Source organism: Macaca mulatta, chromosome X, assembly GCF_049350105.2.
Source record: "Macaca mulatta isolate MMU2019108-1 chromosome X, T2T-MMU8v2.0, whole genome shotgun sequence".
NCBI lineage: Eukaryota > Metazoa > Chordata > Mammalia > Primates > Cercopithecidae > Macaca > Macaca mulatta.
Window position 1 is genome coordinate 113,998,489 of NC_133426.1, and position 15,416 is coordinate 114,013,904.

The 15,416-nt window shown below is 36.0% G+C and overlaps 2 protein-coding genes across 4 annotated transcripts in view; one reads left to right on the top strand and one right to left on the bottom strand.

Moving 5' to 3' along the window:
- The window catches only part of NUP62CL (nucleoporin 62 C-terminal like), a 107,077-nt gene that overhangs the window by 79,473 nt on the left and 12,188 nt on the right, over positions 1–15,416 (bottom strand). The gene's annotated exons all lie outside the window — the stretch shown is intronic.
- Positions 1–15,416, top strand: part of DNAAF6 (dynein axonemal assembly factor 6) — a 37,467-nt gene that overhangs the window by 11,028 nt on the left and 11,023 nt on the right. For both annotated transcript variants that reach the window (XM_077989573.1, XM_001094814.5), the window contains 3 exons: positions 804–876; positions 3,068–3,173; positions 7,083–7,179. In XM_077989573.1, coding sequence (XP_077845699.1) covers positions 804–876; positions 3,068–3,173; positions 7,083–7,179 — 276 coding nt within the window. The remainder of the gene's footprint in view (positions 1–803; positions 877–3,067; positions 3,174–7,082; positions 7,180–15,416) is intronic.

Here is a 15,416-nt window from a genome sequence, read left to right on the forward strand (position 1 = left end):
TTGGGATTTTCTTGAAATATCAAAGAATCCCTGAGACAGGCCAATGAGGTGGTGTCGCTATAGCAATAGTGTAATATGTGTTACAGTTAGTTGAAAAAACGAAGATTGCTTGTATTGGTGAATCAGGGCAAGTCCTTTGGGGATGTGCATGCTTGTGCAGAAGATGGAAAAATAAACTTTTATGAAGACTGAAGTACATCAGCATATATTAGAGACTATTAATTTGTGGTTGCTGTTTAAATCCACTAGTTCAGTGTCATAAGGCGGTGGGACAGGGAAGTGTTTCATACCTATAGTGGAAAAAAGTAAAAGCAGTTATCAGGGCTTTTGAATGATTAATTTGAAGTCTGAATACTTAGCTTCTGCTTAGTGTTAGTTTTTATTTCTATAAAACTTTCACATACTCTGTCCTCCATCTGACTACAACCAGACACTGCTAAATCCCAAAAGTGTCAATGCCTTTATACTAATACTTGGTTCTAACCTTCATAGAGATGAATGTGGCTCATTCCTCTATCCCCAGGGATACATGAGTCACTGAGCTGGAACTAGGGATTTAGCCTGACCAAAGATCAATTCTGCCCTAGAGTCTATTAAACCAAAGACTTTTTGAAAGAACAAGGAAAGCATATTCACAATAGTACTTGGCATCTGTCTTTCTGTTGTATAACAATGATGGGTAATTAAACTGGAAAGCTCCATGAGTTTTTTTGATGGAAATCCTATCAAATTTGAAGTATCACTAGTCATATAGGTTATACAAGTATTAATTATAGAATAGTGAACCTTTTCTCCTCCCTCAGACAAAAGGTTTATCTACTATTGGAGCCATGGGTCCTGGGAATATTGGACCACCCCAAATAGAAGAACTCAAAGGTAAGTTATTTAACAAAGCAGTATAGATCAATATAATATTTTCCTTGGTAGAAAAATTATAGGGAGAGTAATACATACTAATACTAGTGTTTATTAAGATGAACTAAATAACAATGTATTGTATACTTGGAAATTGCTAAGATAGTAGATTTTAAGTATTCTCATCACAAGTAAATGATAAGTAGGTGAGGTAATCCATATGTTGATTAGCTTGAGTTAGTCATCCACTGTGTATACGTATTTCAGAACATCATATGGTGTATCATAAATATATACAATTTATATTTGTTCATTAAACATGGAGGAATGAATAAATAATTTTTAAAAAGAGAAAAGGCGAACTAAAATAATCATGGAAATGATGAATAGCCATTTACATATAAAGATGCTGTTTTTACTCTACTACTGCAGGTAAATAGTTTTTCTAATAATGGAAATATATTTGCCTTGAATTATCCACATTCCTTGCATATTTTCTGAGATAGAAGACCAAGAAAGTCATGTGTGGTTAGATCATTTTTTATTTTTTAGGGTCTATTTACCAAGATGCTTAGCTTCTTTACCTTCTACCTTCCTATATTCTAGCAATTTCATGGAATTCATTCGTTGAGTTATTTAATAAATATTTATTGAGAACCTATTATGTATCAGGCAGTATGACCATCTCTGAGACTACAATGCAGATCAAAACAGAAAAAATCCCTGTTCTGATTGAGCTAATAGATTTTTGGAGAAGACAATAAAACAAGCAACTACACAATTTTATCTTACATTAAGATGCTTATACATTAACGTCTTTGAGTTTACTTATTTAAAAAAAACAGGTCCAATAAATGAGGCTAAATAATATTTTTACATTTCCCCAGCATTTTGAGTTATACATTTTTAGAGTTGAACATTTTACAAATCTTTAAAAATATAAAAAGCTTTAATTCTGTTGGTCATGATCACCATTAACCAGAGGATAAGAAGGGAGAGGAAGTGAATTTCATTCATCATTTTAGTTAATTGCAAAAGATTTGCCTGGACAAATGTTTAAAATAATGGCTAAAATGAGGTCTAAGGAGGGTTTTAAAATTTCAGTTATTATTGCTATACATACCCAAGAGGCTATTTGCCGTACTTAAGAGATATTCGCTCCATGGCAGACTAGTTCACATTTCATGTATTTCTGTGCTGCCTGTATTTCTGATAGTGTAGGTCTAATAATCTTTAAATTCTGAAGGCAAAGATTCATATGTAAAATGTTACATATAAATCTGTAGTTAGGCTTTACAAAGCCCATGCTAGATAGAAGCTGATAATTTCAAAAGAATTGCCAGAATTGAAAACCTGACAATTGGGTACATTTCTGAGAATGCTTAAAATGACTCAAAGCAGTGTTCTGCACCTAATGCAGGTCTCCACTGGATACTACAATAGTTAAAACAAATGTAAGCTGGGTTTTTGCATGCCTATGGAGCCTATCCACTTTTAAACATTTAAAGATGACATGCAGAAACCCAACCTCATGCTCAGCTCTGCATAAAGGACAAGTGGTAGAGATTTTCTTTAAAGCTTGTGTCTACATGAGGAAAATCCTGGACTAAAAAATGATCATTGTATCCACTGCTTTCAGTTTCTTTAATTGATATTATTATTTTGAGAATTATGTCATGCTTGCATGGAAAAGATATCAAGGGGTTTTTGTATAGTAAAAACAATGCAAGATAAGACATTTCTCTCCACATTCGATTGATTGTAGTTGTGATTTTTTCTTTTACATAAAAATATTTTTAAATATAATCCTATTTATGTTTCTAGAAAAATGTATAATATTTCTTTTCATGTGTATATGGAGAGAGAGAGAGAGAGAGAGAGAGACTGGAATGATACACAACAGAATACTAACCAGAATACCAACATTGATCATCTCCAGGCAGTTGGATTGTAGATTATTTTCTCCTTTTTGTTTATGTGTTTTTGCCAAATTCTCTACAGTTGTTATTACAATTCTACAATGTATTGGTTCTGTATTGATAGAAACATTTAGTCAGTAGTTACTAATTTAGCTTGTTTTGACCAGAAAACAAGCTAGTGATTACAAATAATGTTTTATTTCAATGATCCCAAACTGAGTGTGAAGAAGAACAGGAGCAATTTAGAGAAGGAAAAAGCATGAGCTTCAGCTTTATCTTCTCTTTCTTCACAGTTATCCCTGAAACCAGCGAGGAAAATAACGATGACATCTGGAATTCAGAAGAGGTTCCAGAAGGAGCAGAACATGATGATATGTGGGATGTTAGAGAAATCCCAGAGTAAGTCAAATGAAGCCGGAATGTCTTTAGGAGTTTAAGTTAGCTGTGTCATCTGATAGCATTTTATTTTTTACAAGAGTCATAAAGTAACATACCACATAAAAGATAAAACTACAGTGACACACAGAAAGCATCTGTAATTGATGATTTTTTTTCCTTCTAGAGCAGAAACAAGTAATAAAGCATAACACCTTCCTTTCAGTTATTATTTAGCAAAAAATGAAAAATATAGTCATTTCCATTATACATTTATATTTAATGTCAGTTTGTTGTATAATGTGGAACTAGCAGTTGGAGAAAGCCAGCCCATTAAATTGCAAGCATTCATACAAACTAAATTACAATGCCATGTTTATTGTCAAGGACTTGCTTTTAATTACTCAATGTTCCACAATTTTGGTAAAAGGCTATGTTCTCTCTCCAATTATCAATTATTATCCAGACTTGTTTACTAGATATTCTAAGATTATGTTTAGTATTCAGTGTGTTTTGCAAGCAGGGTTCAAGACTTGCTTTGTAGCCTTTCCAATACAATCAAGTTATAAATATGAAATTTATAATTACTATAAAAAGCCTTTTATTATTATTTTAAAAGTACTCATACTTTTAATGAACCTTAAAATATATTTATATACATAGATGAAATTATTGGTCAAATAGACTAAGCTTTACATATATGTATTTTGAAATAAAATTTGGATTGACGATTTAGAATAGCAGGGTAAAACAAAGCCAACACTTACTAAATTATAATGTACTATATAAATTCTTAAAGACTTTTATGGCAAGTGATCTGACAAGTTTTCTAATACTGAATACAAAACTATCCAGTATATATATATATATATATACACATTTTTATATATTTATATATATTTATATATTTTTTATATTTATATATATTTTATATATATTTAGATTATATTTATATATTATATATATTTATATATCTATTTTAAATATTCATATATTTATATTTTATATATGTATATTTTTTTTGAGACAGAGTCTCCCTCTGTTGCCTAGGCTGGAGTGCAGTGGCACGATCTCTACTCACTACAACCTGCGCCCCTCCTGGGTTCAAACGATTCTCCTGCCTTAGCCTCCCATGTAGCTGGAACTACAGGCACATGCCACCACACCCAGCTAATTTTTGTATTTTTAGTAGACATGGGGTTTCACCATGTTGGCCAAGCTGGTCTGGAACTCCTGACCTAAGGCGATCCGCCCGCCTCAGCCTCCCAAAGTGCTAAGATTACAGGTATGAGCCACCGCTCCCAGTCAAAATTGTCCAGGATAAAACAAACAAACAAAAAACTCCATGCTTCCATCTTCTACATAAATTCTGAAAATAGAAGCTGTGGGAGACTGCAGATAATTAACTAGAAAGAAGTATCCAGCTTTCAAATAAACAATGTCAAGACCATAAACCTCATAAAAAATCAAAGGAGATTTTAAAACATTTCTTAGAGAATGAAGAGAGTAAATTTGAGGTTATGCTTATATAGTGCCCACATATCCATATGAAAAGTAATAATTAAGTCACTTATTTGTCATATTGTCTAACAAATGTCAAATATGCATATGCAGCAAACTTCAAATTTGAGTAATTTTTCCCTTTTCATCCTGATGTTTGATGTTAGGTAGATAGAACATCCATGAAAGCTTTAAATGAATAATAACTTCGGGTTATTATGAGGAAAATTGCTTTATAAGATTTTTTAAATCTTTATCTTCTACCTTATGAAAATACATTTTAAAATTTCTCAATGGATACAGAGGAAAATAGTAAAGAATATGAACAAGCATTTCAAAAAAGAAGAATCACAAGTTGCCAAGTAAAAAAATAACAAGGAGCTGAACTAAGGCACTGGCCTTGGGGAGAAGTATGAGGGTCTTTATTTGAGTGAGTTTTGAATGAAAAGTTGGTATTTGGTTCGATAAAATGGATGAGAGGAGTGCATCAAAGATGATGCTGAAGTTATTAGCTTGGGTGACCAAGGAAATGATAATGCCATTAACTTTGATAGGAATTATAGGTTAAGAAGAATCTGTGAGTTTATCCGTCCTTCCTTCCTTCCTTCCTTCCTTCCTTCCTTCCTTCCTTCCTTCCTTCCTTCCTTCCTTCTTTCTTTCTCTCTTTCTTTCTCTCTTTCTTTCTTTCCTGAGACAGAGCCTTACTCTGTTGCTCAGGCTGGAGTGCAGTGGTGTGATCTTGGCTCACTGCAACCTCCGACTTCTGGGTTCAAGCGATTCTCCTGCCTCAGCCTCGCAAGTAGCTGAGACTACAGGTGCATGCCACCAGGCCTGGTTAATGTTTTTTGTATGTTTTTGTAGACACGAGGTTTCACCAAGTTGGCCAGGCTGGTCCTGAACTCCTGGCCTCAAGCAATCCACCTGCCTCAGCCTCCCAAAGTGCTGGGATTACAGGCGTGAGCCACAGCGCTCAACTAAATTTGTTTTTTTTTATTCGCCAACACCCCACCCCCCGGCTCCGCCCATTGTTCACTGCAGCCTCAACCTCCCGGGCTCAAGCAATTCTCCCACCTCACTCTCCCAAGTACCTGGGACTACAGGTGCACACTTTATTTTTGTGAAGACTGTGTCTAACTGTGTAGCCCAGGCTGGTCTCAAACTCCTGGACTCAAGCAATCCTCCTGCCTCAGCCTCCCAAAGCACTGGATTACAGTTGAGAGCCACCATGACTAGCTGGTTTTTGATATGTACACTTTGAGTTCTCTTTGGGACATCCAGACAAACCCATGTAGTAGGCAGTTGGAAAATTGTGTCTGGAGCTCAGGATAAGAGCAGGAGCTTGATCAAATCCATTTAGGAGTAATGAACATATAGATCAATCCCTTCTGTTTGTTTTAACCTGGCTTCACCTTCATAAACACTTGGTAGATGTTATAGCCTATTAAGAGCAAAGTGCCCCATAGCAAATAGTTGCTTATTGTTAGCCATCTTCAAACTCAGAGAAATCCCTTTTTTATTTTTGGGCGTTCCTATTGGCAAATGGTCAGAAGTTCAATCTAGTCCTTTAGTCTTACTATCCAGAGATTTACAATTTCTTTGTTAAGGTAGCATTAAGCAAAATAATAACAATAATAATTTGTAAGTATTTGTTTCATTCTATCCGAAGAGATGGGGTACCTTGTGGTGGATGCTTCTACAAACCATTCTATTCCTGGCCCAAATTTGGAAGGGAGGAATGATTTGTGAATTGTCATGCGAGCGGTGAAATATCAGGAAAATCTTTCATTAAATTCAGAATTCTGTAAGACTAGATTCTAAGCACTGTAGTGTAGCTGTGCTGACTACATTACCAGTGTTTCTATTGTAGAATTTTAGCCATAGAGATCATTTAGTTGAAATTCACCCCTCCCTCCCATAAATCATACAAATGTAGAAACTGAGACCCCATGAGTTTGTGACTTGACCAAGGTCCACAGTTAATGACAGAAACAGTACTAAACCTGAATTTTCTCCTCTGCTCTGTGGTTTAAACTTAGCAGAGGAAGGTTTCTATCAATCCCCAGGTTATGGACTCAGTATTTTTCTGAGCCATTGTTTTTCAGGAACAGACTTTCCCTTTTTTCTTCTACTTTGACTCTTATTAGAATCTTATTAGAAGTTCCCTCAATCTATTTTATTTGTCTAGCTCTAAAACAGTTAAAGGTTTATTTTAGAAAATAATAGCAATCCTGCTTTTCAGTGTTTATTTTTGACCACATTTCTAGACTTCTTTTCCTTTATGCTCTATTATATGCCTGAAGACCTGCAACCATTTTATTTATTTAGTCTTTGTATTTTTTCTAATAGCATGTCCTCATAAGTTTCTAGTTTTCTGTTCTTTGACAGGAAATTGCTCTTTCATCTGAGTCCCTATAATCATTGATTTTTTTTCAGGTATGAGATTATATTCAGACAGCAGGTGGGAACTGAAGATATATTTTTAGGGTTGTCAAGAAAGGACTCCTCAACAAGTTGTTGCAGTGAACTAGTGGTAAGCCTTTCCTCCCCTTCTTCATTTTCTATATGACTGTTGTAGCTAAATTGACTGACTATTGTATACATAATATTGTAGGCAAGGTTGTAAACTCTTTAAAAATCGTGGTTGCCATGTTTCAGGTACTAGGGGAATAATGGGATAGACAGTTTAAAATTGTTAACTTGTACAAAATAAACTAAGTTTACACATTTGGATGAGATTTACAGATAAACGTAATAGAATCATATGACACAATGCACAATTTCTAATTTTATTGCTATTAAAACTTCCCAATTGGATTGGACTGGATTTTCTTTCATCCTAGTTCCGTCCCATGCATGCCAACGGATTGGTTATTAACTTCTGATGAATTGACAGGCAATCAGAATGAAATATCTCCTTCCCCGCATCTGTCTTATCTCTTATTTCTGTATTTCTTGTAATGACTAAGCTTACAACGTGGTTAAATCCCACAGAAAGGGATTTTCTTAATTTTGGGATCTGACTTCTGATTAAAAACATTAAGAAAGACATCTAAAATGTTACTTTGCTTTCTTATCTGAATGACGCTACAGAATGTTGGAGAGCATCCTTTACCAGGTCACTGTTTCTGTATAACAGTTGTAGCAATACCAACAATATCAATGATACCACCTTACTTTTGCTTATTTCATCCTCATAATGACCTTGTTGAAAAATCTAGGCCTAACCTAGAATGCGGAATTTGATTCATTTTAGCAACATTAACAAGTAATTCTTGTGTTAAAAATTTATTTTTTGAGATCAGGAACTAACTTTGCTTCTATTTTTTTTCCTCCTTTCTTACAATACATTATAGAATACTGTGGTGCCCATGGGAGATGCGTAATATTTTTTCCTTAAGCAAATGATAAATAGAATTTCTCTTTTGCATGAATTTCAGGTTTTCTCTTATTAGCAAAATCTAAGACATTCAATTGAATCAAGTAACATAATGGGAATAGTGGCTTTAAGTACCTCAGGAGATTTTTCAAACTCTAATGAGTTAAGGTTTCAAGTAATCTTGAAGTAATTAGCTCCCAGGGTTTTACCAGTAATATTGAAATTCCTCTCTCTTAAATTATTGTTAAATTGTGTTTTTGATGTGTAGTGTTGGGGATTGCTCTAAATTCTGGAGGAATTCTAGGCCCTAAATAAATAAAACTGTTGCAAGCCTTACCGTTTCTCTCATGCAAAAATTGCCTCTAGTTTTAATAATAAAGGTATCCTGAATGAAGAATCTCAGAAACTAAATCATACCTCATAATAGAAATATATGGTTTATCTAAAACTCAGTAAGTGTATACAGAAGACTTGGTATTTCTCTCAAATGAATTTATAATCAACTGGGGAGACAAAACTAACAAAAATGAACTAATTTTATTATTAAGAATTAAACTCAGTGTAAACAATTATAAGTCTACTAGAAGTTCAGAAGATTGGGATAAGTCATGGACACCACTGAAAGGCAGCAGCAAATAACACATTTGTTGATGCTATGGTACTTTGTCACGTGTATACTGTTCCTTTTCTCTTTCTTTCCTTTATTTCCCTTTGTTTCTTCATTTATTAAATCTTTAAACACTTAGTGAAAGTTACTACATACCACAGACTATCCTAAGTACTAGAGATACAAAAATAAATGATAAACAATCAATTGTCCTCAAGGAATTTACAGTAAAGGAGATTGACACCTAATAAATCACTGTAGTTCAGTATGGTAAGTACATATTTAGAGGCATATACCATGAATAGAATGATGGTTACCAGAGACTGGGAAGGGTAGTGGGCAGTGGGGAGGTGGAAATGTAGGGATGGTTAATGGGTACAAAAATATAGTTAGATACAATAAATAAGATCTAGTATTTGATAGTACAACAAAAGGTAACAGTCAGCAATAATTTGTTGTACATTTTAGAATAACTGAGGGAGTACAATTGGAATGTTCATAACACAAAGAAATGGTGAATGGTTTAGGTGATAGAAACCCACCCCATTTACCCTGATGTAATTATTATACACTATATGCATGTATCAAAATATCTCATGCACCCCATAAATATATATTTCTATTATGTACCCATAAAAATTAAAGATAGAAAAATAAAGGCATATATCAGGTACATAGTGACATAAAGCGGGAAGGGATCAACTTCAAATGGATAATATTTCTACAGTGGACAACATTCTAAGAAGGGCATTCCAAGCAGAGGTAAGAAAGAGCACATGGAAAGATATCCAGGCATGAAATAGCATGGCATATTTGAGTAAGCAGAGAATATAACAAGAATAAAGAGTAAGTGTGGGTAATAATGGACTAATAACCTGACTCTCAAAAAAGATAAAAGCTTGTAGCTTTTATTTGTAGCTTGAGTGTTATCCTATAGGCATACTAATGACACCATCCACTATCATTGCTTACTCTACTGACAAGACTCAGAGTAAATAGGTTGTTGAGCCCACCTGAAGTATTTCTTGCTCAAATGTATATGCTTATCATTCTTGTTGATAATATGGTGTTTCCTTGAATCTAAGACATCATAAAATTGTAAATGCGCCATTTATTTAACAATAACAATGTTTCAGAGGAAAATAGGTATAATACCATATTACACCACCATTGATTGTGCGGTGCATCTCAATATCAGAAGCATTAAAATGTGGGGAAAATTGTACCTGAGAATTGCCTGAATATGTTATTTGAGTCCTGGACCTGGTCTATATGTAACAATCCAATCCAAAAACTTTAAGAAGAGAACCCTTACTTAAACCGAGTAAGGCAATAGGAGTACAATCTGTTTACGTACAAGAAGTGATTTAGGGTTTAAAAATTCACAAGGGCCATCCTTTCCTTTACCCTCCCCAGACTCCAAATAAGAAAGCAAGATTTATGAATGCTAAGTCAAAGCAACGGTCCTAAACAAAATTCTGCATTAGGAATGTCTTCAGCAAACCCTTCGAACCTCAAACCCAAAGAGCCCCATTATCCAAATACTCCCTGCCCTATTGTTATCCTCTGCAACTGCTTTACTCCTGAGTTTGTAGCCACCAAGTTTCCCTTGCATTAATCTATATTTAGGTATTTTAAAGCTAGAGCTAGCCAGTGGTTTACAGGTTTGTTTTGTTTCTAGCTGTCAAGCTTTTTTTTTTTTCCCAAATAAAATTCTATGAGTAAGCCCAGTGTAGTAAACATAAAAAGTACCACTGCCTTGTTTAAAAAGGTACTATCACCCATGAGGCAGCTCTTAGGAGAATGGCTGAGGCTCCTTGGAACACAGTTTGCAAGATGCTAATCTAATTTCTCATCCTGATTACAGTTGATAAACTAAGGTCAGGCTTACGAGGTTCCAAATACTCATATACATTAATGGAAAAATAATAAGAGATCTAGAGGGCTTCTTTTTCCTAGATGACATATATGCTTTTATTTAACCCCCATGAGTGGAAGGCCCTAGCTTATTTCATTTTGTTTTGGTTTTTAATTTTCTTTTTATCCTCGCTATATTCTCCATCCCTCTCCCTGAAGCTCTCACTGTGATGGGTGTGATATTATGTTGGTGCAAAAGTAATTGCAGTTTTGCTATTACTGACTACTGGTTATTGCTAGACTGACTGAAGTACTGGACCTCTTGGGTGCTAGTTGAGAGTATGGAAAAAGGAACTATAGGTATCAAAATATGTAGCAAGATACCCTAATTTTCCATAGGATTATTTGTGGCAGGAAATGGGATGGGTGTATTGGAAAAATAGGTCAGGAGATTCTCATTTTCACCCATGGTGCCAAAATCGGAAAATGAGTGGGGCTAAGGTTATTGGTATTCTGCCAAATTATGCATTGTTTGTTCTAGGAGAGGGGAAAGGCAGCTTGCAGACAGCTTGATGCTCTTTGACCTAGAATTAACACATATTTTGATGTTTTACTTTGATAGATCTATACTGATAAGGGGACATTCTGATATGACCCAAGAAACAAGCCACTAAGCCTATTTTTTCCCCAACATCACCTCCTCCCTAGGATATGATCCTTCCCCCATCTTTAAATCTCACTGAGAATAGGATGAGAGTCAAGGATGGGATAGAAGTCAGTCACCATCTGGCAGACAGACACAACCAGCAGTCACATGTTTATCACACATATTTATCTCAGAAAGTGCTATCAATCATTTTGAGCAAAGTATTTGCTCATCCTCTAAGAAGTCACTTGCTTCCTGAATGGTCTGCTCTTCAAATCCTGATTGCTTTCTTAAGGTTAAAACAGTTACATTTGTTTAGTTTTTGTTTGTTTGTTTGGTTGGTTGGTTGGTTTTTTTTGGACAGAGGCTCACTCCGTTGCCCAGGCTGGAGTGCAGCCTTAGCTCACTATAGCCTCTGCCTCCCAAATTCAAACCATTCTCCTGCCTCAGCCTCCTGAGTAGCTGGGATTCCAGGCATGCACCACCAAGCCCGGCTAATTTTTGTATTTTTTAGTAGAGATGGGGTTTCACCATGTTGGCCAGGCTGGTCTGAAACTCCTGACCTCAGGTGATCGGCCTGTCTCAGCCTCCCAAAGTGCTGGGATTATAGGCGTGAGGCACCGTGCCTGGCCTATATTTGTTTACTTTTAATGAAGAAAAAATGGATTTGGCTGCTTCATAATGAAATAGATTTTGTTTTCCATTCTATTCCATTCTAGAGGATGGACCTAGTTTTGTTTTTTTGTTTGTTTTTTGTTTTTTTTTTTTTTGGTAGGCTTCCTGATTGTGTTAACCTTGTTTGATTGGTTGTATACCAGATCATGTGGCAGAGGGAAGGATATTTGATCTGTAATATGATTCCTTATTATCAGTTCGAGGCAGCACAGTAAACCTTCAATTAAATTTCTAATAGTTGTCTCAGTAATATATTCATAATATATACATTTATAGTTAATGTCATAACGCTCCTTCATAATGATGATGGTTGTGGGACATGGTAACAAATACTTCCTTAAAAGCTAATCTAATCATATAGACAGTATATTTCTGATTATGAAAGTAATATATATGTAAAATTTTAAGCAATACCAAAATTAGTAGAGTTGATGATAAAAGTTCCTCATAGTGAGATGGAGAAAAATTGAGAGAGAGTGTGTATATATTTGAGATAGGCTATGGTCAAGGATGGAATAAAGGTAAAGGATGTCATATATATATTACCTGATATATGTATCAGTAATTTTACATTTTGATGATGTCATTTTGAGATTTCATCAAAATATCTGAATCACATGGTCTGGAATCCTTAAGCTGGACCTGGCAGAAACTCCTGATTCCATGCAAGCAGATTCACAGATTGACCTTGGAAATTACCAATACTTGAGGGATGAACAAAGCTAGAGGAACTGAGACAGATATTCAGAGATGGGAGGGAAACCATAATAGTATTGGTTGCTGTCAACCATGATTAGGATGTAGAAGGAACTTTGAGATTTGTCAATTAAGAAGTCTTTGGTGATCTTTGGAAGAGAGCAGCTTCAGTGGCATGGTCAACACTAGATTGAAGAAAGCTGAGAAGAGAAGAGGAAGTGAGGAAGAGAAGCCAGCAAATATAGATTGTTCTTTGAGGAAGTTTAGTGGTGAAGAGGAGGAGAACGAGGAAATGATTATTAAGAAGGAGGCAAGATTTAGGGGAGTTTTTTTAAGATAGGAGAGATTTATGTATGCATTTCAGCTGATGACAAGAATCCATGCATTCATCCATGTAATATTTATTTAGTTCCTACTGTGTGTCACTAGAGGTAATGAACAAACAGTGAAAAAAAAAATAGTCATGGTATGGGCCCCTCGGTGGAGGCATTTTTGGTTGTCACAATGATTACAGAATTTTTTGTTTTTTTGAGATAAGGTCTTGCTCTGTCACCCAGGCTGGAATGTAGTGGCTTGATCTCAGTTCACTGCAGCCTCGACCTCCTGGGTTCAAGCCATCCTCCCACTTCAGCCTCTCTGGTAGCTAGGACTACAGGCATGCACCACAATGCCCTGCCAATTTTTGTTTTTTATTTTTTGTAGAGACAGGGTCTCATTATGTTGCCCAAACTGATCTCAAACTCCTGGGCTCAAGCAATTCTCTCACCTCGGCCTCCCAAAGTGCTGGTATTACAGGCATGGGCCACCATGCCCAGCTGATTGCAGAATATTATTGTCATTTAGTATTCAGGGCCAGGGTTGCCTTAAATCTTGCAATAAGAGATATAGTCCTCAAGAATGAAGAATTGTCCTACACAAAATGCCCATATTGCTTTCCTCTAGTTTAAAAACACTGCTTAGATAAAGAGGGATTGAAGATATGAGGGTGCTGCTACTCAGCAGCATTCCACCCTGTTGACTACTCTCTTTTTGTTTTTTTGTTTTGTTTTGTTTTGGTTTTGTTTTTTTGTTTGTTTGTTTGTTTGTTTGTTTTTTGGAGACAGAGTTCCTCTCTGTCGCTCAGGCTGGAGTATAGTGATGTTATCTTGGCTCACTGCAAACTCCGCCTTCTGGGTTCAAGCTGTTCTCCTGCCTCAACCTGAGTAGCTAGGACAACAGGCACACGCCACTACACCTGGCTAATTTTCGTATTTTTAGTAGAGACAGGGTTCCCAGGCTGATCTCGAACTCCTGGTCTCAAGTGATCTGCCTGCCTTGGCCTTTCAAAGTGTTGAGATTACAGGCGTGAGCCACTGCACCTGGCCTGCTCTCTCCTTGAAACACAGTTTTCTCTTTACTTTAATGACCCCATTCTCACTAAGGAGTAAGGAAAGACTTCACTCTTTTCTTCCAAAATCACTAGGCATTCCTCCTCACTTTCGCTCCCAAATCACTGGCTCTTCCTATTCTGCCTTAAGTTCTCTGGAGATTTGACCTATGTCTTTTTTTTCCTCTACCTATTCTCTTTTCACCTAGTCTCATAGCTTTAAATATCATTTATCTCTATAGTTCTGAACACTTCCATGAGCTTTGGATTCATATAACTATTTACTTGGCATCTCTTACTTTTTTGTTTAATAGACAACTCAAACCTAACATGTCTAAAACAGAACTCTTAATTGTCTTCTATAAACCTTTTTCTCATTCATCTTCTTTGTGGCAATAATATTCACCCAGTTGTTCAAGCTAAAAACCTAAATCATCCATCATTCCTCTTTCCTTTATACCTCATGTCTAATCCATCAGCAAGTATTACTGGGCTGTACCTTCAAAATATATTATAAATCCATCTAATTTTCATTACCACTGCAATTGCTATCACGTTACTAACCATCATCATCTCTATCTGGACCATTATGAGTCTTTAATGACATTATCTCCCTGCTTTGACTCTTCATTCCCTATAGCCTTTCCACACAGAGTGTAAGAGATTCTTTTTAAAAGTAAATAAGGGCCGGGCGCAGTGGCTCACGCCTGTAATCCCAGCACTTTGGGAGGCCAAGGTGGGTGGATCACCTGAGATCAGGAGTTCGAGACCAGCCTGGCCAACATGGCAAAACCCTGTCTCTACTAAAAATACAAAAATTAGCCGAGCGTGGTGGTGCACTTCTGTAGTCCCAGCTACTTGGGAAGTTGAGGCAGGAGAATTGTTTGAAACTGGGAGGCCGACGGTTGCAGTGAGCCGATATCATGCCATTGCACTCCACCCTGGGTGACAGAGTGAGACTCCATCTCAAAAAAAGTAAATCAGACCACATCACCTCTTTGCTTACAGCCCTCAATGGTTTCCTGTTGCGCTCATAGAAGAAAATCCAAACTCCTTATCTTAAAAGTAGGGAAGGGCCCTGTGTGATCTGACCCTTACCTACTTTTACTGTTTCATCCAATGTGACACTTTCTTCTTTGTTTGCTATGTTTTGCTTATCTTGGCCTTCTTTTTGATCCGTCAATATGCCGAGTTATTTCCCAATTCCTTGTTATTCATTCCACCTGGGTATTCCACCTAGTCCCTCAGATAATGAAATTTTACTTCTTCCTTTCCAACCATTTTAACCTATTTCTTGTTTAATTGCATGTTAGTACCTCCAGAACTATATCATGTAATAATAGTGAATACTGAACTTCATTTCTTATTTCTCATTTTAAATTTTTAAAAATTAAAAAAAAAATGGGTAAGTAATAGAGATACACTATTCAGCCATAAAAAAAGAGATCCTGTCATTTGAAACAACATGGATGGAACTGGAGATCATTATGTTACGTGAAATAAGCCAGGCACAGAAAGACAAACATCACACTTTCTCACTTATT